At 36.1% G+C, this 27,417-nt stretch overlaps 1 protein-coding gene across 9 annotated transcripts in view; it reads left to right on the forward strand.

The window, feature by feature from the left end:
• AGTPBP1 (ATP/GTP binding carboxypeptidase 1) overlaps positions 1 to 27,417 on the forward strand; it is a 257,351-nt gene that overhangs the window by 150,162 nt on the left and 79,772 nt on the right. For 4 of the 9 annotated variants that reach the window (XM_055310025.1, XM_055310027.1, XM_055310024.1 and 1 more), the window contains 5 exons: positions 1,104 to 1,233; positions 2,118 to 2,249; positions 4,339 to 4,515; positions 8,572 to 8,732; positions 23,642 to 26,804. In XM_055310025.1, coding sequence (XP_055166000.1) covers positions 1,104 to 1,233; positions 2,118 to 2,249; positions 4,339 to 4,515; positions 8,572 to 8,732; positions 23,642 to 23,819 — 778 coding nt within the window. In that variant the 3' untranslated portion in view covers positions 23,820 to 26,804. The other 5 variants (XM_055310028.1, XM_055310030.1, XM_055310032.1 and 2 more) reach the window with 5 other exon arrangements.

Below are 27,417 nucleotides of genomic sequence, written 5' to 3' on the forward strand. Positions count from 1 at the left end.
TGGAATTCTGTCTATATTTCCTTTACCACCTTCTTTTTTTTTTTTTTAAGTTTTATTTATTTATGATAGTCACACAGAGAGAGAGGCAGAGACACAGGCAGAGGGAGAAGCAGGCTCCATGCACCGGGAGCCTGACGTGGGATTCGATCCAGGGTCTCCAGGATCGCGCCCTGGGCCAAAGGCAGGCGCCAAACCTCTGCACCACCCAGGGATCCCAGCCTTTACCACCTTCTGATAGTTTGTTTACACTTTTGCTCAGTTGCTTTTAATAGTTAATACTTGCAATTAAATGAAAATATATTTGATTTTTGCAAGAATGTAGATTTTTTTTTTTTAAGAATGTAGATTTTTCTTATGCTTCTCTTTCTTGGGAGGGCCCAGCCCAGATAGCACTTTTTCTTTTCCTTTTTTTTTAAAGTAGGCTCCAGTGCAGCCTGGAGTCCAACGCTGAGCCCGAACTCACAACCCTGAGATGAAGACCCAAACTAAGATCAAGAGTCAGACACGACACTTAACCGACTGAGCCATCCAGGCACCTCCCAGATACCACATTTACATAACTAATACAGTCAAAGTACAGGATGTTAATATATAACAAATGATTATTACATAGTCGGAATAAAAAATGTGACCATTAATAAATTTTATAGAGCCTGGAATAAGACTCAAGAATTGAGAATTAATTTTTTTCTTTTTTTAAAATTTTATTTATTTATTTGAAAGAAAACAAATGTGTGTGCCAGTGTGAGCAGAGAGAGGGGCAGAAGGAGAGGGAGAGAGTATCCCTGCTGATGCCTGACTCGATCTTATGACCCTGAGATCATGACCTGAACTGAAATCAACAAGAGTGAGAGGCTCAACAGACTGAGCCACCCAGGCACTCCTAATTTTTTTTTATGTAGCTTGAAAATGTTGACCTAAATATCTGAAAGTCTATTAGCACAGTTAAATGCATGTAACACAAAATATACATAAAGCAAATAATAAGTTTTTATTTAATGACTAATATATTTACTGTTAAGTAGTTCTCAACTGAAAATCATAAAATTAAGTCAAATATATGTAAGAGTTTATTGTTGTGGTTGTGTTTTACATATGTGTAGTCACCGCTGTTCTTTAAGTGGAGAGGATTTGAATAGACAATGGCAAAGTCCAAATCCAGATTTACATCCTACAATTTACCATGCTAAGGGGCTGCTACAATACCTGGCTGCTGTGAAACATTTACCACTGGTAAGTATTTGTACTTTGTCTAGTTAAAGAAATGATTTTGTTAATTAAGACTCAGTATTTTAATTAAGACTCAGTATCATTTAAAGAAATGATTTTGTTTATTAAGTCTCTATTAATTTTTTAATTTTATGGTTATAAAAGTGTTCGTTTTAAAGGCAATTTCTTTAAAATATCTTCTGTTATCAATTACATAATATCAGTATATAATGATGTCAAATTAATACAATGTATCCATATTCTTATTTCATCAGGTTTAATTTTTATAGTTGCCAGAAGCCCTTTACTTACCTTTCTTATGAATATTGTGTATATATGCTGCTTCTGTATTCAGCAGCTTTTGTGTATAATGTTCCCATTATATTATTGTTTAAATGAGGTAATCTTCCTTTGGGAAAGATAGGAAAACTTTAGAGAAGGAACAACATTGATATATAAGCCTGTTCTTCATTTTTCATTTTAAAAATAATGCTCTTAAAAATTAAATTGAAACCATATCTTTTTTTAGATAGTGTTTTTGAGAGCATTTTCATGTTCTTTCAAATTAAGTAAATGTTTTAATAATCCTTGGATCAGTGATGATTGCTGCTGTAAATTTGACCTATAATTGAATTTTACTTTTTTAAGTGATGAATAGTAGATACATAAGAAAGGAGTGGTGGGTTGATGCAGGCCCTAGAAAGGATTTAGCTATTCTGGAATTAATCATAGATCCTTTTCAGAACTAGATATTATTACTTTTATTAGTTCTACTTGTTAAATGGTGGCTCAGTTACAATATAAAAGACAAAGAAACACAGACCTCTACTAATTGTCTTGATCCTAACTAGCTTTATTTGGAAATATGTGAATTTGAAGTTTTTTAATTTATAAAATATATTTTCAAGGTTTATTGTGATTATCATGGCCATTCCCGAAAGAAGAATGTATTTATGTATGGCTGCAGCATCAAAGAGACAGTATGGCATACCAACAATAATGCCACTTCATGTGATGTTGTGGAAGATGCAGGATACAGGGTAATTATTACCCACAAGTCTGGAGTTTTTGGATTTCAAACATGCAGAGCTCTATAGAAAAATAACATGCACGAACTCGTCAGATTCAGCAAGTGTTGCCATTTTGCCATTTTTTTGTTTCAGATTTTTTCATGTTAAACATTCTAAAATTTTTGCTTTTCATATTTAGATTTTTAATCTATTGGGAATTTATTTTTGTACAAGGGCTTGGGATCTAATTTTAGCTTCCCCATATATAGCCGGTTGTCTCGGCACCATTTATTCAACAGTACCTCCTTCCTGTGCTGATTTATGAAGCCATCTGTTACATACCATGCTTCCATGCATCTGGGTGTGTTTTGAGGCATGCCCAGGACTGAAAGGAGATCTTGCTGTCTCACATCCTCGGTTTTCTGTTTGGGCACAGTGGTTTTCCTACTGTATTTGTGCTTCAACAAAGCACCTCAGGTTATTTTCCCAAAAGAGTTTTAGTAGCATACCACTGCCGTGAGCAGAAACTCAAGGGCCATTTTCTTTCTGATGTCCTCTCTCTTCTTCCCCTTTCCCAAGTAAATAAAATGATTAGAGTTCTATAAAAAATGAGAACTCCAAAAACAAAACACAGTAAGTGAAAGGCATCTTCTCTCAGTCACTAATCATTTATTTCTAACATATTTTTTGTGAGACTTGCCTCTAAGCACATTTGTTCTTAAGTATATATACATGTAGTGTATGAAGTTCTGTTTTTAATCTGCCACCGCAGCCAGTGTGCATTGCTGTTCATTTTTATCACTGTACAGATGTACCAAAATGTATTTAGTCATCTGACCTGTTAGTGGTTGTTTAATTAGTATTGCCAGTTTGCCCTACATAAAGATTGTATACTGCCCTACGTAATGACTGGCAGTGCTGTTTCCCACCATTAGGACATCATGCTGCCACCTAGGGCAGGTAATTGTCTGATTGTTTTAATTTGCATATCTGTAATTATAAATGAGGTTGAGTATTTCTTCATATGTTTGCCCAATTATGACCCCTCCCTCTCTTTTAAGGGCATTTTCTCCTATTCTCTGTTTACTTTTATACTGGTCCTCTAATTATTACTGTTTTTAAGACAACTGTTTAGTACAAATACATTGAAAAATGTTTTTGTTTGTGTATGGTAATTTAAAACTTGCATAAAAAAAAAACCAACAACCTTGTATCATATTTGTTAATTTCTTTTTTTTTTTTTGTTTTTAATGACTTTTGGGTTTGAGGTTTAGGAAGACTTCTTATCCCAGGATTTAAAAAATGAAGTTCCATGTTTACTGTTTTTAATTTCATTTTGAAATTTTACTCCTTATGAGTTTAAATTCTCAGTCCAGTTAGAATTGAACTTAACTAAAGAGTGTGGCTTATTTCTCTCAGTGGCTCTGCAGTGGTGCCAGCAGTGAGTGAGTGATCAGTTTTCTCCCCACTAATAATTCTAATTTTAACATCTGCCTTTGGTTCTAATTCTGAATTCTTTCTGGAAATGTATCTACTCCTACACAGTATTACAATTTAACTTCCCCTACATATATAATTAGGTTAATATCTGTTGGATTCTTTTCTCTAGTCAAAGCTTCTCTCAGAGTGCCCCTGGCTGTGTCCTCATGGTTACACATTCCAGGTGAACCTGAGAATGATAGGAAGTTGAAAAAAATGTCATGGGCATGTTGATTGTGATTATCTTAGGTTTATTGGTTAATTTAGAGGTTATTGATATTTATAATGTTAAATCTCTTAACAGGTCATCTTTCATGACTAAAGTTGCTTTGTTTTTTAAACATGTGTTTTATTTTCATCTTTGTAAACATTTTTTAGAATAGGTTTTGTTCATTTATTGGTTGCTACTGTGAAAGTGATCCTTTTTTCCATTCTAACTGATTACTGTTCGTCTTGGAAAACAGAAAATTCTAAATTAGTAAAGAATTATTTTAATGCTTAGAATAGGCGGGGACAAAGCAAGAAGATCCACATGGCCCTGCTCTAATCACTGTGCTTTCATGAAAATTTTTAAAAATGAAAAAAAAATATTATTTAAAAAAAACCTCCTTGAAATATTTTATCATTCTTATCTTTGCAGACTTTACCTAAGATACTGAGCCATATTGCCCCAGCATTTTGCATGAGCAGCTGTAGCTTTGTAGTAGAAAAATCTAAGGAATCCACAGCACGTGTTGTAGTTTGGAGGGAGATAGGAGTACAAAGAAGCTATACCATGGAAAGTACTTTATGTGGCTGCGATCAGGGAAAATATAAGGTAAAACATTACAGGATTTCAAGCAGTAAAAATTATTTAATGGACTTCCCTTTCATATAGTATACTGGGGGTTTTCAAATATATATCAAATGATACATTTGTTATACTGAGTTATATATAGTTTGCAAGAATGGAATTGAATCATACACAATTATTTTTTACTTCTCTGTACTTAAATAGCTTGCTTTGGGTCTTTATGAAATCTTGGATGAGCCCATCTAAATTCATAATTTTTAAGAAAGCATGTTGTGGTACATATTTAAATATTGATAATTTATAAATGAGCTGTACAAGTAGTACATTATTAATAAAAATTTTCTATCATTTTAATTTGTTGGATGTATTTTTGTACATTTAGAAATAAATACATTTATAAAGTTTTATGTATTTAGATTTGTGTGTGTGTTTAACTTTTAAATGCATATCCCTTCACTAAAATTTTTCTTTACTAAGACTGCTTTTCTCTGGTGTCATAGACTTTAAAAAAAAAAAAGTATTTCTTTTAGAGTGAGAGTGAGAGAGCATAAATGGGGAGAAGGGGGCAGAGGGAAAGAGAGAATTCTGCACTGAGGGCACGAAGCCTGCTGTGAGGCTCAGTCTCATGACTCTGAGATCACGACCTGAGCTGAAACCAAGAGTCAGATGCTTAATTGGCTGTGCCACCCAGGTGAGACTAATAAAATATTAGGTGACTGAATTTTTTAATTTGGAAGATTGAGAACTTAATGGGCAGTTGGAGCTTTAGATAATCAACAGCAAACAAATAAATAGTACAAATACTTTTCTTGCCACAGAAAGATTTTCAGGTGTCATGCTAATTATTCCTCATTGTGTTTGGTTTGGTTTGGTTTGGCATGGGGCAAGAGGAAGCTGAATGTAATAATGATTTTCATATACCTCTCAAAGATGGTTGTAACTTTCTTTGGAAAGAGTTAAAAATCTTCCAAATGGCGAGTATTAAAAATGTCAACATATTATAGTTGACAAAAAGCTTAATTGGAGAGTCTAAATCATGACTTTTTCAGTCTATATCAAATGGAAGAAAATTTAAGTTCTTGCAACTAACAACATTCAAACTTTCAGGGCCTAGTAGAGTAGAACTTCATGAAATTGCAGTATTTTCTTTTGAGTGACTTCCCTAAATTTTAGGTTGACCACAGTATATTATTTTTCTAAAATGTAATATGCTTTGAATTCTCTTCAAATACTATAAAAAAAAAACAAATACTGTAAAATAATGACTTCTCATCTACTAACGACATGATGGTGATAAGAGAGAAGGTGTCCTAGAGCACTACTGTAGCTCCCAGCCCCTGTTTCCTAATCATTGCTGTAGTGGACAGCTTTGCCAAGAGTCTCATATTCTATAAGTGTGTAGGATGGGCAAAAAGCTTGAGAATCACTTTTGTATAAGACCCTAGGTGTCTCCAAGGAGAAAACCCTTAGGCTGTATGATTTATGGAAACAGACTGTAAAATACTTCTTAAAGAGATCCTTTACTCAGACTGGAGGAGACAACTTAAAGCATCAGTGTCTTTGAAACTAGCCCTTGGGGGCAGGAAGAGAAGTAAGAGAAACAGGTTTGCATGCGCCTTGAAATCAACTATAGGATATGGCAGTCATGCTTTCTTATTATATTTGGATTCTACTGATAGACTTTCATTGGATTTTTATTTTTTATTATTTATTTTTTCTTTGGATTTTTAAAAACATTGTATTTGCATTTTGATAAATTTCTTTGGTCATTAGAAAAAAACCACAGTTTAAAAAATAGCTAAAACTTTGAAACAAAATGTTAGACCATTTTTCTAAAAAGTTATTTTTTAAAAAAAATATAGACTTTAAAAAAGTGGGTACCTAGTAAATATTAATTTTTTAAAAAAGATTTTATTTATCCATGAGACACACACACACACACACAGAGGCAGAGACACAGGCAGAGGGAGAAGCAGGCTCCCTGCAGGGAGCCCGACACGGGCCTGGATCCTGGGTTTCCAGGATCATGCCCTGGGCTTTGGAGGTGCTAAACCTGGGCTTGAGCCACCCAGGCTGCCCTAATTTCTTTTTTTATACGATTAGTTAATAGAGTTAATGTTGATTTAAAACTCTTATGCAGAGAAGTGTCTCTTACTAAGCCAAATTCAGTGCTGTGATCATAACATTAACTTTTTATAAGCTTTTTTTGCTATTAATAAAGCTTGTTTTTTAGAGCAGTTTTAGATTCATAGCAAAGTTGAATAGAAAGTACAGAATTCCCATATACTCCCATCTGCCCCTACATTGTATACTTTTCAGATTTGTTAGTTAATAAGTTGTGTGAGCTTAATGTTTTAAGAAATAGTTCTTTTCTTATATTAAAAAACAATGTTCAACCTCAAGAATGTTCTTATATTACTGAATCTTAGGCTGTAAATGATCTTTATTTTCTGTGAACTAATTAAGAGTCATAGCCTTTCTAAAGCCTATAAATTAAGAAGGCAAGTAAATGTTCTAATAAAGCCAGGTTACATTTCCTAGAATATTTGGAGACAGATAACTATTTAAACATTCAGTCAATCGAGGTGCCTAGGTGGCTCAGTCGTTTGAGTGTCCAGCTCTTGGTTTCGGCTCAGGTCATCATCTCATGAGTCATGGGATCAAGCCCTGACTCAGGCTCCTTGCTTAGTGGGGAATCTGCTTAAAGATTCTCTCCATCTGTCCCTCCCTCTCCCTCTCAAATAAAATAAAAAAATAAATCTTAAAAAAAAGTCAATCATTTTATAAAGGCATGTGCTTTGTGTAAGGTAAGTAACAGTTTTAACAACTTATTTTCTTCACTTACTGTGTGCTTTTAGTCTGGTCATTGAAAAGCTGTTTTAAAGTACCTTCTCTTGGGGATCCCTGAGTGGCTCAGTGGTTCAGCGCCTGCCTTTGGCCCAGGGCGTGATTCTGGAGTCCCGGGATCGAGTCCCGCATCGGGCTCCCGGAGTGGAGCCTGCTTCTCCCTCTGCCTGTGTCTCTGCCTCTCTCTCTCTCTCTCTCTCTCTCTCTCTCTCATGAATAAATAAATAAAATCTTTAAAAAAAAAACATATAAAGTACCTTCTCTCTAAATGATGTGTGCTCTCATTTTCACCTGCATCTTTTGTTGGTGTTAGAATTTCACTTATATTAGAGATTCATTTTTATCTAAAAATTAAACAATAGGGGATCCCTGGGTGGCTCAGTGGTTTAGCGCCTGCCTTTGGCCCGGGGTTCGAACCTGGAGTCCCAGGATCAAGTCCCGTGTTGGGCTCCTGGCATGGAGCCTGCTTCTCCCTCTGTCTATGTCTCTGCCTCTCTCTCTTTCTATGTCTATCATGAATAAATAAATTAATTAATTTAAAAAATTAAACAATAAACAATGTCCCAATTTATAGGTCATTTTTATCATTTCATGTGGTAATGTTTAACTTTTGATAAACCTTACATTGTTTATTAGGAAACTGTCAGTTGGCATGGTAATGAGTTGTGGTAAAATATTTTTTTTGCTGCAGTAGAACAAATTTGAAATGAGCATTCCTAATTGGCAAGGCATCAATGGCCTTGATCTGTTTGATTTCTTTTTTTGTTTTTAACTTAACATAGTTAGCTTTCTTTTGTTTTTTATTTGCCAGTTTCTTTTATCATACAGTAAAAAAATATCTATATGTTAATGCTAAGATATACAAATCAGGACCTTGATTTTGACAGTAGTGGATTACGAGAAATACTACCAATGTCTTGCAAAAATATAATTTCACACATGAACTCCAAGAGTAATATAACCACAGAATGTTTATTTTTTCCAGTGTGTTAGCGAAAATAGTTTGCGTGTAATGAATGAGAATAAACATTTTAGAAATGTTTTTTTGACACTGAAAATGATCTTATATTTATATTGTTAAGACATTGTGCTTATTGGGTTTGTAGGCCCAAAGTACCTTTTAATTTTATTAATATAATTATAAATTTCATTTATGTAATTATGAGACACAACCAGAAGATAGCAAATACCCTAATTATAATATGAAATTATTTGGAATTGCTTTATTTCTAGGGTTTACAGATTGGTACCCGAGAGTTGGAAGAAATGGGAGCAAAATTTTGTGTTGGTCTGTTGCGTTTGAAAAGACTAACATCCCCATTGGAATATAATCTGCCTTCCGGCCTGCTTGACTTTGAAAATGACTTGATTGAATCAAACTGCAAAGTAACTAGGTAAGACATTTATTTCATTCTTTTATTATATTACAGTATACTGTTAGACTTCATTAAATTAATTAAATAGTGGAAAGGTACAAAGATTTTGATGGTTAAGAGCAGTTTTAGAATTAATACAAGTTTAAAATCTAGGCTACATATTTATTCCAAATTGTGGTTATATTCTTCATTCTTTAAACATTGATATTTGGATGAGATTGTAATGAAATATCCTTATATTTTGAATGCTATTTTTAGTGATCTTAATGGTTTACCTTTAACCCAAAAATAAGCAACGTGGTAAACAGTACTTAGATAATATCTAAATTAAGAGGACTTGGAATCAGGATTCATACTTGAAAAGAAATTTTATTTTGTTGATTTCTACATACATCAAATGGCTTTCCAGTAACCTTCTGGTTGCATATATTAACAGCTAATTAATTGAGTATCCCTTTGAAAATTTAATTATATCTGTCAAATATTATTCCCAATAATTTGCTCCCTAAATTCAGTATAAAAAAATTTGATCAGTTACAGGCTCAGATATAACTCAGTATTATAATTTTTTTTAAGATTTTATTTATTCATGAGAAACAGAGAGAGAGAGAGAGAGAGAGAGAGAGAGAGAGAGAGAGAGAGAGAGGCAGAGACACAGGCAGAGGGAGAAGCAGGCTCCATGCAGGGAACCTGATGTGAGACTCTATCCCGGGACTCCAGGATCATGCCCTGGGCCAAAGGCAGGCGCTAAACCGCTGAGCCACCCAAGAATCCCAAAATCAGTATTATAATTCTTAATCATAATACCAGGCCTTAGCGTTTTATAGTTTGATGTATATGGGCAAGAATATGCTCATTTTATAGAATCTTCATGATTTTTCTTGTTAGATACTGACTTGTCATTTGTCAGTTTATATTGCTGTCTTCTGTTGGCAATTAGCTTAGGAGTGTTTTTGTTTTGTTTTGTTTTAGCTTAGGAGTTTTAAATGTGGTAAAACGTTAATTAGAGCACTATTCTTTTTAATGTAAAAGTTGAGAGAGTAATCACCTGAATTCTCTACCCCTTAATAATGGAAGTAAATATATAAAGATTGTCAGTTGTTCTGACTGGTATTTTGAAGCCTTTCTTTAAGTTATTTCATGTATTCTTTTTTCTCCCAGCTTTATTGAAGTATAATTCACAAATAAAATTGTAATATCTTGATGCTTTGAAATACACGCACACATGCACGCATACATATATACATACACAGACGTTTGTAGAAAGATTGCCCCCAGTGTGGTGTGTGTGTGAATGAATATGATCATTTCAATTCTGCTCTTCAAATTTCAGTCGTACAGTCTAGTATTATCAGCTGTAGTCACCATGTTATATACATTATTTCCTCAGACCTTATTCATCTCAAGGCTGAAAGTTTGTACCCTTTTACCAATCTCCGTTTTTCCCTATACCCCTGGCAGCCACTTTGCTACTCTCTTCAATCTGCCATCATATAGTATAACACCCAGTGCTCATCCCATCAAGTGCCCTCCTCACTGCCCATCACCCAGCCACCCTATCTCCCTCACCCTTCTCCCCTTCTGCAACCCTTTGTTTCACAGAGTTAGGAGTCTCGTGGTTTGTCTTCCGCTCTAATTTTTTCCCACTCAGTTTCTCTCCTTTCCCTTTATAGTCCATTTCACTATTTCTTATATAAAGGATTTTCTTTTTAAAGGCTGAATGGTATTTCCTTGTATATTTGTATATTACATTTTCTTTATCTATTCATCCATTGATGGACACTTTACTTAGGTTGTTTTGATACTTTGACTATTATAACTAATACTGCTTTGAACATGGGAGTGCAGATATTTCTTTAATAGCTAATGATTTCATTTCCTTTGGATATATATCCAGAAATGGCATTGCTGGATCATATGGCAGTTCTATTTTTAATTTCTTGAGGAACCTCCATACTGTTTTCCATAGTGACTGTACTAATCTACGTGGCAAGCAGCAGTGTATAATTGAGCACCTTTTCATATACCTATTGGTCATTTGTATGTTTTCTTGAAAAAAAAAAAAAGCATGTATATAGGTCTTTTTCCCATTTTTTAAAGTTGGGTTATTTGGGTTTTTGTTTTTTTTTTTTCTTTTGACTTCTTATGTATGTTTTCTATTAACCCCTTATCAGATATGTGGTTTGCAAATATTTTCTCCCATTCCATAGGCTGTCTTTTTATTTTATTGATGGTTTTCTTTGCTGTACAAACACTTTTTAGTTTGATATGGACTTGTTTTTGCTTTTATTGCCTTTGGTTTTAGTGTCAAAAAAGAAATGATTGCTAAGCCCAGTGTCAAAAGAGTTTACTCTCTGTGTTTTCTTCTAGGAGTTTTGTGATATTGTATCTTACTTTCTAGTCATTAATATGTTTTGAGTTGCTATTTTTATATGGTATAAGATTCCAGGAGTCTAGTTTTACTCTTTTGCATGTGTCTGTCAAGTTTTCCCAGCACCATTTAATGAAGAGGTTGTCCTTCCTCAATGCATATTCTTGATCCCTTTGTCAAAAATTAATTGGCCATATATGCAGGGGTTTATTTCTGGGCTGTATTCTGTTCATTGATCTATGTATCTGTTTTTATGCCAGCACCATGCTGTTTTGATCACTATAGCTTGATTGTTTGAAATCAGGAAGTGTGATGCCTCCACCTGTGTTGTTCTTTTTCAAGATTGCTTTGGCTATTCAGGGTCTTTTGTAGTTTGTTTCTTTGAAAAATGCCATTGACATTTGGAATCCCTATTCCATTAAATCTGTACATTGCTCTTGGTAGTTTGGGGATTTTAACAATATTAGTTCTTCTAATCCTTGAACACAGACTATTTTTCTATTTATTTGTGTCTTTTTTAGTTTCTTTTATCACTGTCTTACACTATAATATATATATATATTATATATATATAATGTATACAGTATATATCCTCCTTGGATAACTTATTTTTGTTTTATTTTATTTATTTTGCTGCTGTAGTAAATGGGATTGTTTTAATTTCTCTTTTCATAGTTCATTGTGGATGTATAGAAATGCAACTTTTTTTGTTTATTTTGTTTCCTGCATCATTACTGAAATTGATCATTATATCTAACACTTTTTAAGTGACATTTTTACAGTATCTATATACAATGTCATCTGCACCTAGAGAAAATTTTACTTCTTCCTTTCTGATTTTGATGCCCTTTATAATCCTTTTTCTTGCCTAGTTGCTCTGGCTTGGGTTACCAGTACTAGGTTAAATAAAAGTGGTGAGAATGGGCATTCTTGTGTTTCTGATCTTAAAGGAGCTTAAGCATTTTGTCACTGGGTATGATGTTAGCTATGGGCTTGTAACATATCAACTTCATTATGTGGAACTGTCTATCCTCTTTACCTAGTTTGTTGAGAGTTTTTATCATGAATGGATGTTGAATTTTGTCAGATATTTTTTCTGCCTCTATTGAGATGAATGCATGATTTTTATTCTTCATTTTGTTAATGTGGTGTATCACATGGATTGGTTTGCAAATGTTGAACCATCCTTGCATGCCAGAATGCCAGAGATGAATCCCCTTTGACTATGGTATGTGTTTGATCCTTTTGTCATATTGTTGAATTCAATTTCCTAATATTTTATTGGGGATTTTTGCATCTAAATTCGTCAAGGATATTGGCCTGTAATTTGCTTTTTTTGAGTGCCCTTGTCTGGTGTTGGTATCAGGGTAATGCTGGCTTTGTAAAATGAGTTTGGAAGTGAAGTGTTCCTTCTTATGTTTTGAAGAATAAGAGTTTGAAAAGGATTGATATATTATTCTTCTTTAAATGTTTTGTAGAATTCATCAGTGAAGCTATCTGGTCATGGACTTTTCTTTGTTGGGAGATTTTTGATTACTGATTCCATCTGGTCTAACATGTAGTTTAATTCTAATGTTTTCTTATTGATTTTCTGTTTGGATGATCTATCCATGTTGGAAGTGGGTATTTGAAGTCTCCTGCTAGTATTGCATTTCTCTGTATTTCCTTCTTTAAATTTTCTATATTTGCTTTATATAATATGTGCTTTTATGTTAAGTGCATAGGTATTTTATAACTATTATAGCCTCTTGATTAATTGACACTTTTATCATTATATAATGACCTTCTTTTTCTTTCTTTTTTTTCCCCTGATGTAAATACAGCTGCCCCCTGCTGTCTTTTGGTTTCTATTTTATTGATTATCTTTTTTTATCACTTCACTTTTAGTCTATGTGTGTCCTTAAAGCTGAGGTGTATCTCTTAGAGGGAACATACAGTTGGGTGTTATTGGTTTTTTTCTTAAATCCATTCAGCCACTCTGTTTTTTGATTGACGAACTTAGGCCATTTATATGTAAAGCAATTATTGATAGGTATAAGCCTACTGTTGGCATTTTATTCATTGTTTTCTGGTTGTTTTGTAATATTTTTGTTCCTTTCTTCCTTTTTTGCTTGCTTCCTTTGTGATTTTATGATTTTCTGTAATGGTATGCTTTGATTTCTTTATCTTTTGTGTGTCTAATAGAGGTTTTTGTGTTGTGGTTACCATGAGGTTTACATAAAATATATTTATGATAGCTTATTTTAAGCTGATAATTACTTAACTTCAAATACATACCATAGCTCCTGTTTCCCCACATTTTGTTTTTGATGTCACAATTTGCATCTTTTTACATTGTATATTCATTAACAAATTACTATAGTTATTTTTAATACTTTTGTCTCTTAACTTTCATACTATATTTATAAATGATCTGCCCATTCCGTGGAAACATTATAATACTTTGAATTAAATTTAAATTTGCCTTAGCAGTGAGTTTTATATTTTCACTTGTTTTTGTTATTATCATCCTTTCATTTGAGCTTGAAAAACTCCCTTTAACATTTTTTTTTTAAGGTTAGTCCTGTGGTGATGAACTCCTTAGCTTTTTTTGTCTGGAAAATTCTTTATTTCTCCTTTAGTTCTGAACAACAACTTTGCTTGGTAAAGTATTCTTAGTTGGCCGTGTGTTTATTTTTTAGCCCTTTGAAGGTATCCTCTCACTCCCTTCTAGCCTGCAAGGTTTCTGCTGAAAAAAATCTGATAATAGTCTTATGTGGGTTCTTATGTATGTAACAAGTTGTCTTCTCTTGCTACTTTAAAGATTTTCCTTCTCTTTAACTTTGGCACTTTAATTAAAATGTGTCTTGGTGTGAGTCTCTTTGGGTCTTCGTAAATCTGTATGTCTGATGTCTTTTTTCCCCAGGTTAGGGAAATTTTTAGCCATTATTTCTTTGAATAAGCTTTTGGTCCCTTTATCTGTCCTTCTGGGACTTCTATAATGAATAAATTGATTTGTTCCTTTGTGTCCCATAAGTCCCTTAAGTAATTTTCACTCTTCATTCTTTCTTTTGCTCCTCTGTTGGATGAGTTCCACTGCCCTTTTGGAGTTCACTGATTCTTTCTTCTAATTGATGTAGTGTGCTGTTGAACCCTCTAAAAACCTGAGTTTTTAAGTTCAGTTATTGTATTCTTCAGTTCTACGATTTCTATTCAGTCTTTTAAAAATATTTTGTCTCTTTGTTGAAATTCTCACTTTGTTCATGCATTGCTATCCTGACTTTGTTGAAAATCTTTATGACTATTATTTTGAACTCTGTATCGTGTAAATCACTTGCCTGCATTCTTTTGAGATCTATTTCTAGATATCTGTTTTGTTCTTTTGTTTGGAATATAGTCCTTTGTTTCTTCATTTTCCATGATTCTCTGTTTTGGTTTCTGCACATTAGATGAAATAGCCATCTCTCCCAACCTTGGCAGAATGCTCTTATGTAAGAGAGAAATCTCATTGATCAGCCTGGCTTGAGGGTCCTAGTTGTGTGTCAGACTTTTGTGATTGCCCAAGCCTATTTCTTTGTTCTTAGTGGCTCCTAGTAGTTGAGGGTGCCAGATCACAGTAGTATCCCAAAAAGGAGGATCATAGTCAGCACCTAGATGGAGGGTATTTAGAAGCTGGATCCTCTAGCAGCAGCTGGAAAAGTATATAGTTAAGCCCCTTCCAGGGAAAAGCTGAAAGATGGATGTTTTTGCCTATTTCTTCTGTGCTAGCCTGAGTATAAGCTGTAGGAGGTGCCTCTGTGGCTAAGAACTGTTTCATTCTTTGTTACAGTACAATGGGACTCATGAATGCAAGACCTTTGTGCTGCTAGAGCCAGGCTATTTGTAGGTTCATCTCTTCATGGCAGCCATGAAAGCTGAGGTGCCAGATGTGTATACAGTCTCCTTTCAGGGTGATATGAGTAACTTTGGTTATTGGAGCACCCTTCAGGGAAAAGGTAGGATATGTATCTGCTGGCTTCCCTACTCTTTGAAGAGGATGGCAGCCCACAGTGCCTGCTAAATTAGAAGTGTGGCCCTTGGACTGCAGCTTTTAAAATATGCAGATAAAACTGTTTCATGGAAAGACTGAGTGGTGAGCAGTTTTGCCTGTTCCCCTGGGTGGTGGGAAGTATTGGCTTGTACATACCAGTTAAGACTTGCTTCTTTGTTTATTATAGCTTTGTGGATTCCAGGGACACAAGTCCTGTTGACTGTCAGAGCTAAGTGTATTTTTTCTAACCAACCTTTCATTCACCCATGCTTTCTTTAGCTGGGTCTAATCTGATGTGAAATTTATCTTTTTACTTCTTAATTGTAGTTAATTAGGGGGACTTGGGGGAAAAACCCCTTAAGGGGCACTGGGGAATGATTTTTTAAAAATTTGATAAATGTTGGGATCCCTGGGTGGCGCAGCGGTTTGGCGCCTGCCTTTGGCCCAGGGCGCGATCCTGGAGACCCGGGATCGAATCCCACGTCAGGCTCCCGGTGCATGGAGCCTGCTTCTCCCTCTGCCTGTGTCTCTGCCTCTCTCTCTCTCTCTGTATGACTATCGTAAATAAATTAAAAAAAATTTAAAAAAATTTGATAAATGTTGCCATGGGGCATAAAGTCCAATAGCTAGCATTCTGGAGGCCCAGTAGACTTATTTTTGAGCAGATTTTCACTTACTCCCCTGACACCCATTTCTGTCTTTTGGCCCCAAATGAATAGCCTCTCTGATAATAGTCTTTAGAAAGTCAGCTTTCCATCTCTCTGAACTAGGGAATAACCTAAGGAAGGTGATCTGAAGTTCTAACTGCTCTTTATAAAATCTTTTAATTAATTATTCTCTTTTTAATTGCACCTTGATAATCACTATCTCCAATTCTTAGCTTTCCCCTGACTTCGTAACGCAAATCAGTGTTTTCCCCCGTGGCTTCCACTGTTGTAAATACTTGAGCAAAGTGGAGGTTGGCACTCAGGCCTGTTCATTTTTCATCCATCTGCCTCCATCTTCTAGCATTTTGTTGATATCTCTCCTTTGCAATTATTTCTTCTTTCAGTTTTCTTTTTCCTGTGGATTATTCTTTTAAAAAAAAAGGTAATTATTTTACAGTCATCTTCATCGCTCTTGAGATTCAGTGTGTATTTTCTGTACTTTCTTCATGTGAAGCTAGTGTTTATTTGTAAAAAATGTAGGAACATTTTCTTCTGAGAAAATTAAATTAATATTGTTAAAAAGAAAATGATTTGTGACACTGTTACAGGTTAGGAAGGTAGACTGTCCAGGAGGACTGCTACAAGGGGTGAATATGGTGAGGCAAGGTGGGGTTTTATAGCCTGGGAGTAGAGGGAGGGATCAGTGGATGGAAAATTGCTAAGAGAAACCATCAGTGGAAGGGAGATTCTGGCTAAACCAACCTGACGGAGTCTTTGCTGAAAGCAGGCCAGGCTGATGAGATAGAGTAGGGGATTTTGATAAACCAACTCAGCAAGATTCTTGCTACAGCTAGACTAAGCAGGCAGAGCCCCTGACCAAGGGCAGAGCCCAAGGTCAAGCCCTAGTTTATGAAAGAAGACTCAGAAGAGCCTGGCTCAAGTTTGGTCAAGGAGAGTCTGACAGTATAGATCATTGTGGCCAGATGTTAATGGGAATATGTATAGCAATGCAGTAAAGCTTACTGGTATTAATGTACTTTTTTTAAATGTATAGTTTACCATTTAATCAAGCTAATCCTTAAAAACATCATTTTTGATGGCTGTGATGCCCATGCTTGAGTCTGGTGTGCATTTGTGAGAGTCATTTATTGCAACCATGTAGGAAATTCTTACAGCCATAATTAGATTAGAATATTTTCTAGGTAGATAAATCATGCCATGTAATTGAAGATCGTATTACCACTTCTAGTCCACTGGAAATCATAGTTGCTCATAACTGAAAATGAAGCATTTGTATTTTTGTGCTAAGTCAATGAAATATTGTTGTACCCACAAATCTAGAAGAGATTAAAATTATCTAGAAAAATAAGTTGGAAACTTAATATGAACGCTTCAGGACCCCAGGCTAGATTTAATTATAATGGATGCTTTGAGGCTTATCATGAGAGAAATCAATGATCCTTATCATTGAGATCCAGGTAGGTAGGTATGAAGTTAGTAATTGTTCATCTCTAAGACAGCTGTACAAGGAATTTGATGATTGTAGATATTTATTATTTATAAGCTGTGTTCTCAGTAGCCTCTTGGAAGAATGAAATTATTCCTCCGAGTGCCTATTTGAGAGTTCAAAGTAAGAATATAGTATATCAGAATAAAGACGAATACATATTCCTTTGAAGAAGATTCATTCTGTCCTCTGGCAGGCAGGCTGTGCAGTAGGCAGGTGGTCCTAGGTTGGCAAGGGACTGAGCTGGCTGGAGGTGGGTTTGTAAAACTTGAGAAACTTGTTTACCCTTGGTTCACCCATCCCCTCACTAAGTAGTAGCCCTCCAGAGGTCACTGTAGAAGGCCTAGGGCTTTTCCTTTCCAGCACCACAAGACTGCCTCCAGTTCCATTGTTTATTTTCTGGTTTGTTTGTTTGTTTTGCTGCTTCCTGCTTTGCTTTCAGCTGCTTGCACTGTGTACTTTAAGAATTTGTCACATGCTTCCAGAGGAGGACTGTTGGGGTCATATCTCTGCAACTCCCTTCTTTCAGGAAACTTGGCAGCTCTGAACTCCAAATTTTGCCTCCAATCCTTTGAAATTGCTGAAAGCTCTGATGACTTCTCTGCCTCTTAGCAGCTGCCCTTGCCTGGCCTTGGGTTCCTCTGGACTTTGCCCCATCCACCTTTTCTCTTGGTTGATTTTGCTTTGTATCCTTTCACTGTAATATATATCATAGCTGTTAATACAACTGTGTGCTGAATCCTGTACATCTTGCTAGTGCATCATTAAACCAGGGGTGGCCCTGGGATCCCAAACATGTACGCGCATTTTGAGTTTATGTTAAGTTCCATTATCTCTGAGATTTTCATGTTCTATTGAGAATGATCAGAGATAGATGATACTGTAACCTCTTCTCATGTATGTGTAAACTGAGGCTGAAAGATGAATTGACCCAAGGTCTTTTATCTGGTAATTCCCAACAGAACCAGGAATTGTGTCCAGATTGACTCCAGAATTCCCCTGTACTTTTGCTGTATCGTGTATCTTCCAAGTGATGAAGCAAAATTACCACCGAGGATTGATTTCAGCTTTTGAGGCTGTCCAGCATTATTGGGAAACTTAACTATTTAGCCTTTTCATTATGTATAAGGAATGTTTTTAGATCAATAGTAAAATAAAGTCAGTTAGAGTTTAGTGACTTTTTTGAAGGCAGCCTAGTTATATTTTTGATCCAAAATGTATCAGTAAATTAATAACTTTCTTTCCTTTTTTAACCTCCAATAGAAATCCTCTTGTTAGAGATTCTGTACTCTGTTTGTGGGTATGTACATGTGTAGGAATGTGCAAATACTTACGTATACACTGTGGACAATTAAGACTGACAAAAATCGTTACTTGTATTTTCTATAGATAATTTTGTTTGCTTTGATATTTAGTAGGTATGACATCTCTTATGAACTGGGAAATTATATAAATAAAACATTTTCAAATATTTAGGCAAATAGAGATTTTTCTTTCACTTGAGACCTGATATTTCAATATAAAAAAGACATAATCAGCAAGTCACAAATTGCTGCTTATTTGAGCAATGAAATATTTTTTGTGTTATCAATTTCAGAATTTCTCCCCCAGGATATCTTTATTGTGCTGTCTAAAAACAGGTAGGTTAAGCCTCAAAATTGTTGAAGAGTACAAGATTAAAGGATGGTTCTGAGTTACAAAAGTAAGGCCGTATTTTTAGTCCTGTTAGCTTGGGGCAGCCCATTGCGTATTTTTTATTATTATTATTATTTTAAAAAAATTTTATTGGAGTTCAATTTGCCAACATATAGCATAACACCCAGTGCTCATCCCGCCAAGTGCCCCCTTCATTGCCCATCACCCAGTCACCCCAATCCCCCATTGCGTATTTTTAGCCCTATTAGCTTGGGGGCAGCCCATTGCCTGGCCTCTTTAGGAATTGACAAAGATTAACATTTTTCTTTAACAAGGTAGGTTTTATTAATTTCATAGTAGCATTTTATATTGATACAGCTTAAGAATTTACAAATGCTTTCACTTTACTATCTAATTGGAGCCAAACAACTTGTGAGGTAGTGGAGCTGACATGGTTATCTCTCCTTTAAACTTGAGAAAAGCTGGTGTTTGGAGAAAGTGGGTGACTTGCTCAAGATCATGCAGCTGGCTAGTGGGAGAGGAGAGGCACAGACACAATTTCTGACTCCGTATGTGGTGTTTTGCTTTTTTCATGCTTGTAGAGGTGACAGAGCTGAAGGTCTTACACCCTGGTGTCTTGGGCATCAATTCAGCGCTGTCGCAGGTAGTCGGGCATACACTGAGGGAGACAGTGGACTTCGTAGGTTTAATTTTGCGTCGCTTACTAGTTTAACAAAATGATAGCCAGATCACTTTCTGAATCTGCGTGAAGCAGAGTTTTTTGTCATCTTTAGAAAATCAGTTGGGATTTTAAACCTTTTCTGCATCATAATGACTCCATACAGCAGAGAATTTCAACAAATTCATCCCGTGAGAAAGCAGTTTGGGCAAAGGTTTTGATATTTTTCCTGAAGCAGCCTGAGGACTAAAATGCTATTCTCGTTTAGAATGAAATGTTTCTTAGTGATTAAAACCCATAAGAGAAGGATGTGAGGGCAGGTATACATAGGCTAGCTGTTGGAGAATGAAGCAAACACAGGGCAGCAGGAGTAAACTTCTCTGAAGAAAATTAGGGGGGTGAGGAAGTTGTGGGAGGAAAACCATAGTGATAGGAAATAATTAAGTGCTGATTAGAGTTTCTTTTTTTGTGATTGAATTATACATCAAAAGAAAACTTATTTTATAACTCTGGGGACAAAGTACCTTAAAGTCTTTCTCTTACCTGGGGGTTACTGTGAGATAATGTATATGAAGGCCTTTCGTAAGTTGTACATTGTTCAAAACAGATGTTGGAATTATTAATGAAAGTAAAGCTGAATTGCTCTGATTGGTCTTGTGCCTTAAGTTTTTTTTACATTAAGTATAACCAATGTGTTAAGGTAATACAAAAATCAATGATCTCATTGTCCCTGTGGCTTCTCATAAAGAGTTCAGCAAAGTTTGTTTAGGACCTACAATGTGTTGAGCACTCTTGGGAGATGATAGGAGGTACTGATACGGGTCAGTCACAGTTCCTGACCGCTAGGTGCTTATGAGAAGACAGACCCACAAATAGATGGTTTCACCTGCATGGGAGAAGTGGTCAGTCATGATGTGCGGGGCCTAAAGGGAATGCATAGAAAGAGGTCATTTAGCCCAAGATGGGCTTTCATAAAGGAAGAACACCTGAAGATGAGACTGAGCTGCAGTTTGAAGGAAATGTCAGTCACTGGGAGGAAAAAAGGTGGGAAATCTGCCCTGACCAGAGGAAGCAATGTCAGTGAAGGTTTATAATGTAAAATGTGAGCCAGGAAGTAATTCAGAGATTGATTGGCCAGACTCCCTTACTGAGAAATGTGGTTTTCTGACTCAATGGATGGTGTTGGGTGAGGATGAGTGGATGAGCAGAGCAGGCTCGCTGGGGAGACTGGTGAGTTGCATTGCAAACATGCATTTGGGGAATCTGAGAGATTGCCATGTGAGTCTGTTAGCAAGTGCTGTGTACACAGTGGAACTTCAAGGGCGAAGTCAGGTTAGTATTTGGATTTGGAAGTAATCAGTATGTAAGCTTACTCAGAGAGAGCTTGTGTATAAGAGTGGGCCAGGAGAGCATTTTTTATAAGCACCTATTTTTGAGACATACAATGGAGGATGAAGAGCATGTAATCAGCAGTGGGGAAGGACAGAGGGGAATGAAGCACACCAGAAGACAGGAGTATTGGAATTTCCACCAGTTAAGTGCAACAACAGAGAGATCTGGAAGCAATGGGCTGGAGAGTGGCACCTGGAAAACCAGTCAGAAGGTTGCTTTCAGTGGAGTGATGAGTGTTGTGATCTTCTGTTCCCATGGTCTCGGGATTCCTGCAACTTTTTGGCCCTAGGCCTACTCACCACTCTTCCCCGCCCCCAAACACACACAGGTTAGCACTGCCTGCTCCTTTGTCCTTGCTGGATGGGCTCGCTGCATTTGAGCCAGAGAGTAGACCTTCATGAGCTGAGGCTGAGAACATGACTTTGATAGGACCTGCAGAAACAGGCATCAAATATCAGGGTCAGTGTGGGTGCCAGGAATGGAATAGAGTGTGAAACCCTTCCACTCCTGGGCATCAGGATGGATGATGCCAGAACATGGATGAAGTTTGTGTCACAGTCAACATGTGAAGGAGCCAAGATCGGAAATTGACAGGCTCAGATTATTTTCTGAACATTCCTTATTATGAGATTTCTTTTAAATTGCCAGGAGCGTTGCCTTCCAGGTTGTGCTTTTTTTGACTTAAAAAAAAAAAAAGTGCTTATCAGTATCTGATCCTAGCATTGCTCCAAGCCTCCTTAATGTCTAGGAGCTTTTTTGGCTTGATCCTGGGTATTTTTGTTGCTTCCAAATCATACTACTCCTGTTTCCTCAGCTTATAAGACTGTTTCCTAGCCTATAAGACTAAGCTTTTTCTTTAAACCCTTTCTCTTAGTTGATGTTGATTAATGTTCTAGTATTCAGCTGCCCATGTAACACTAGGTCCTGTTCTGACCTCAGTACACTGGCTGGGCTTCCTGTAACTGATCTCCTTTATACCAGACTATTTTCGTTGTTGGTTGTGTGGGGTGGGGTGCAGGAGTGGGTTGAAATCCTGCTTTCCATAGATCTGAACAATGCTTGCCCACCGACCCACTGCATGGATTTTTTGTGTGTGCGTTCTCCTACCTATTGGGAGACTCTGAGATGTTGTGAGTAACTACACTGCTCTGGTCGTGATGCCTTCTCGCTGTGGAGTGAACCTCTGCAGTCCTGGCTGGTTTCTCCCATCCCTGTACCAGCAGGATGCATGGCTTTTGAGCAAATCTGCCCTCTTCCTTGCATTTCCATGATCATTTCTTCTTGGTGAGACAGTCTCCAGGAAGAAAGTAAGCAAGTTTATCTCCCTCACTTCTGTCCTCCTTCCTTTGTTCTAGCTGAAGGCTACATCTAGTCTAAGAGTGTGTTCTAATAGTACTTTATGTGTGCTGCGATTCACTGTTCAGATAGGTAATAAACTCTCACATAGTCCTTCAAGCCACTTAGCTGGCTAATCGGGACTACTCCATCACAGCACAAACTCTGAACTTTTAAAGAAGTTTGCTATATACGGTCAAGGTGGTTTGGCAATATATTTTTAATAAGCAAGGTAAAAACAATTCTAGGAAAAAAGATAATCTCACTTAATGAGTTTTGCTTTCTCTTTTCAGAAAATGAGAACCGTATAACCCATTAACTTGTCTTTCCTGCCTAAACTTCTGGATATTTAAACCAAGCTTCATATTCAACTCCTTTCATTCTAGATGCCTAATGACATTTGCTTCTCTGCTCATTTTAACAGATTATTGTTCCCTTTTTATTGTCTGATTTTATAGCTTTTAATTGCATTCATGATGGGAAATCCTTTTGGAAGCAGGTGGAATATAAACACACATACAACTGTGTGAAAATAAGATAGTTTTGGCCACAAAATGGGGACACTGAAATGTTTCCGTAGTGTTTCACTGATAATGCTGTGTTGGGTGCACGGGTGCACACGTGTGTGTGTATAAAATCTCCCAAATGGAGAGAAATCAGAATACTGTGATTTTTTTTTTTAAGAGGAAAGAATATGTTACCCTGTAGTGGAAAAGTTGTCTTTATCCCAAACAACCTACCTAATGAAATATTCAGAAGCACTTAGTGCTTTTAAGCAAATATCTTATTCTGTGTCCCAAGGGCAAGTAATGAATTGGGTGTGGAGTGTTCACTTGTTTTTCATTTTTTTTCTTGACCAGTGGAAACTAAGAGGAAGAGTATATGGGCTGTTTTATGGCAAATAATCATTGTATAGACTTAGAACAAGTGGTCTTAGTGTTTAAATACCACCAGTTTCTTATGACGGATGGATTAATAAGATAAATAAAAATAAAGCTTATTAAAATGGTCTGTTCCTTTTCAGTGATTAAGATAGAACTTTTAACCCTGAAAATTGATGAAGCCCTTCAAAAAAGCAACCTAATAGGGGAGTTTCTTGTATTTTATAGCTATCTAATTGTAGGGTGTATGTTGACAGTCTTGTCATATAATTAATGCTTAGCATCTCACCATTTATGGTCTCAAGTGTTAAAAATCTCCTAACGTGTTCATTTGGATAACATTTCCTTAAAGCTAATGTAAACTGCTTACTTTATTTTGAAATCAGAGTTAACCCAGTGCGGTCACATGACCTTATATTAGAACCTTAGGATCTAATGAAGTCTCGTGTGCTCTATATGCTCTGGCCATAGCCCTACCACTTATGTTTTGGATGAAGATGAGCCTCGATTCCTTGAAGAAGTGGATTACAGTGCAGAAAGTAATGACGACTTAGATACTGAATTGGCGGAAAACGCAGGAGATTATGAACCTTCTGCTCAGGAAGAAGTACTTTCTGACTCTGAATTATCAAGAACATACCTACCTTAAGCCTTCTGCCATCTCTTGTTAAGTGCAAAAAAGAAAGGAAATATCTTGATTTTCTTACACAGGAAGTTTGAGAGAAATGAGTTAATAGCTGACTCAAAAAAGAAATAAAGCAACTTAGGCCTGTTTGGTTTCAACACAATAAATATATTATTAATTCATGATAAAATTGGCACTTGTTTTATTTTAGATATTCAGTGCACTTGATACAGCATTGAATGATCAAATATTGGATTTACTTTTTTTTAAAAAAAGCTGAGTATCATTGCATGAATTTTTATCTTCTTATGGTTATATCCTGCATCAAATGGATACATTTTGACGTGTGTCAGAATATAAAATCTGAATTCTAGAGTTGTTGGAAATCCCAAGTTGTTGAAAACGAATACATATGTACATGGATTTCTCTAGCTGTGTGACTATGTAGGGTGGGTAGATATTGAAGATAAGACTGTCCTTCAGAATCATGTTAACTGTGGACTTGTGACTGAAATAACCCAGAGTTTGCTTTGAAAGCATTACATTCTCTACTTACAAATTAAATAAAAGCTATATTAAATGTTGAATTCATTTTGTCATCCTTTTTAACCAGCACAGATTATTTGGTTTATAGAGTCTTTGTGAGAATATTATAAAAATCCAACATCTGAACACATTGATAAAAATTAAGAAAAAAACCTTAATTTACTAGTGTTACGTTTTTTCTGGTGTGGGTATACCTCTACTTGTCATAAAAGATAGCTCTTTTCTCTATAACTATGTTGCTTGGATGCACCTGAAGTGTTTACTACTATAGTCAGTTTGTTAAGCTTGAAAAATGCAGTGAGGTTACAATCCAGTGTTAAGTGTGTATCTGTATATTATGCATATTTAGCATTTCCTGAGCTGTGTGATGCTGTTAGACTTGCTGATGGGATGTCACCTAGGGCGTGCTGACCCTGGTGTCTGTGTCTAGGTGACTGCGATAATTGTAAGCCACTTCTTGCAGTGGCACCTTTCTGGCTTAAACTGGCCTGCTGCAAGAATGACTTTGTCTTATATGGAATAAAACTAGTTCAGTGACTTTGGATAAGTGCCCTATGAACTAAGTTTCTGTTGTAATAAAATCCAAAAGAAATACCTCATTAACAGATTCTTGCCAGGACTCTGGTGCTTCAGTTTGGGTACATTATCTTCGCTTATTCCTGATTAGAATTTTTTTAATCTTTATTTTTAAACCTACAGTAATGGAAAAGATAAAAGTGTATTTCAAGTTTTTGCATTTTCCAAATCAGTGGCTTTCACACTATCATTTGAAGCATTTTATCCATTGTGTAACTTTTTTGATGTCCTAGGAGCTATGTTTAAAAACATGTATGGGGCAATTGATAGAGTTCTTTTTTGCTTAGTAGCCTAATTCTTATTAATCTCAACTAGATTGTGAGGCTTGCCAGTCCTCTTAGTGTTTGGTGAGCTAATTTGGGAAAGATCAGGATACTTTAGCAAGGTAAAATATTACTTATTTAATAATTTATCTAATTCATAAAGTTGTTCACATTTGTATATTTCATATATAAAATAATTGCATATTTAATTGTGACTTTTTCAGAGAGTGGATTATGGAATCACCATGTCTGGATGTAAATTTTTCTTGATTCTTATAAAACTCGAAATTAAAACCCAAGGTATCCATGTATGAGAAGAAATTATAGTTACTATAATGTGCAGATAACTCAGAGCTTCAATTTATTATGTTGCAGTGTAAAAATCCCTTACCATGTACTTCTGTAATATTTCATGTTGATGAAGTACATCTTTTAGTATGTTACAAACCCGAATATGCCTTTTATTATATAATTATTCACAAGGTTGGAGAGAAAGTCTTTATAGTTAGGAAATGATTTTTTCCTTAATAAATAGCTTTGGAAAAAATAAGAATTTAAAATCCTAAGTTTCCTAATTAGCGGACAAAAGCGTCATTGGCTATTAAAAGCTACATTGCCCCCCAGTTTTTCTCTCTATGGCTTTTTCTTTTCAGGATTTTCAAAGAATGATTGAGATACCTTCAGGGCCATAATCCTGAAAAAGTAATGTGTAGCTGATAGACTGAGTCTAACGATAGAGTTTAGATTTATTTAATTTGCCTTGTATTTGGAACTGTAAATTTCTTAAATGTGATTTTGATCTGATCCAGTGGTTCTCATATGGTATTGTATGCATCAGATTCACCTGGAGGACTTGCTTCTCAAAACAGAGATAGCTGATAACCATGTGGACCTGGGGAGGCCCCAGATGTGCATTTCTTAAAAATCCTCAGGTAGTAACACAGCAGGAGCCATGCTAGGAGAACCACTGTATGATCTTATGTGCTCTTCCAGCCCCTGGATTCCTAGGAATCCCGGGACCTGTGAACTGGAAATTAGCACTGGGGATGGTTTAGATCAAACTGAGGTATAGAATCAAGAAAATAGACACATGGAGGTGGAGCGAGGTCCCCAGGGTTTCAGCCCAGGTCTGCAGAAGCCTAGCCTCATGTTCTTGCCATAAAAGGAGATGCCGTCCTTGGCTTTTTCCTGAACAGTAAGCAATATAAAAAGCTTAAGTGTCTCTCTGGAGTTTGTGGATAAATTCCACATTGAGTTCAGGCAAGGCAGAATGCAAAAACCTGTGGTTCACATCGGCTTTCTCTGTGTTGCCATCCTGATGTTGTTTGAAGACCGGCTTTTGTCCTGCCCTAAGTATCCTTCTTCCTCAGCTCCTGCCACGTCTGCCAGTGCTGTGTGGTGCTTAGAAACATGGGCAGTTGTTTGATTCCTGATTACAATAGAAACATGGGCAGTTGTTTGATTCCTGATTACAAATGAGTAACCTGGAGTTCCGCTTCAGATAGCACACTAACAGCAATGAATATGTACTTCTACAAATATCCAAGTGAAGATGACCATATTATTATAAGCACTGAAATGGATAATATAATAAATGTACTAATGGAATTGTCTTTGTGCATGATCCAGAAATAAATGACACTAATGAAACCATAAGTGTATCTTTAAAATCCTTTGGTTTTCCTATCCATATTTTGTAATAGAACATTAATTGAAAATCCATGAATTCAGTGAATCAACTGCATACAAACCCTAAAGTGTCTCCATTCAGAAGAACCTGGTGAAGCAGTATTTCAACTGAATGACCATTCTACTTTATCCAATAGAATGTTCTTATTAATACTAAGTATTTCTCTGGCTAAGGCACATTTGAATTCCTGCACAGAAAAAGGGAAACTCGGAAGAAAGTTTCATTTTCTTCATGAGAATTCGCATTTTGAGGGTTGAGTTCCTGGAATGTCAAATTTCAGTAGTTTTCCACTGTTAATGAGGTCTGTAAACCTTCTTAACTCTGTGGAGCTGACCATTACCTGACCAGTAACTGAGACCTGTCTCCCCTCCTTCCACCTCATAGCATCCTCATACTTCAAGCCCTTTTAACCTCATGGCACCCTCTATCAGCTCTTAGGCTTCAGAGCGAGGCTGGTTATTGGGGCCATTGAGTAATTAAACTTCTCGTTTTGAGGTTGATGGAGAGGCAGGACCTAAATCCAAATGAACGAGCCCCCTGTACTGGT

The sequence above is a fragment of the Nyctereutes procyonoides genome, unplaced genomic scaffold (genome assembly GCF_905146905.1).
Source record: "Nyctereutes procyonoides isolate TBG_1078 unplaced genomic scaffold, NYPRO_anot_genome, whole genome shotgun sequence".
Lineage (NCBI taxonomy): Eukaryota > Metazoa > Chordata > Mammalia > Carnivora > Canidae > Nyctereutes > Nyctereutes procyonoides.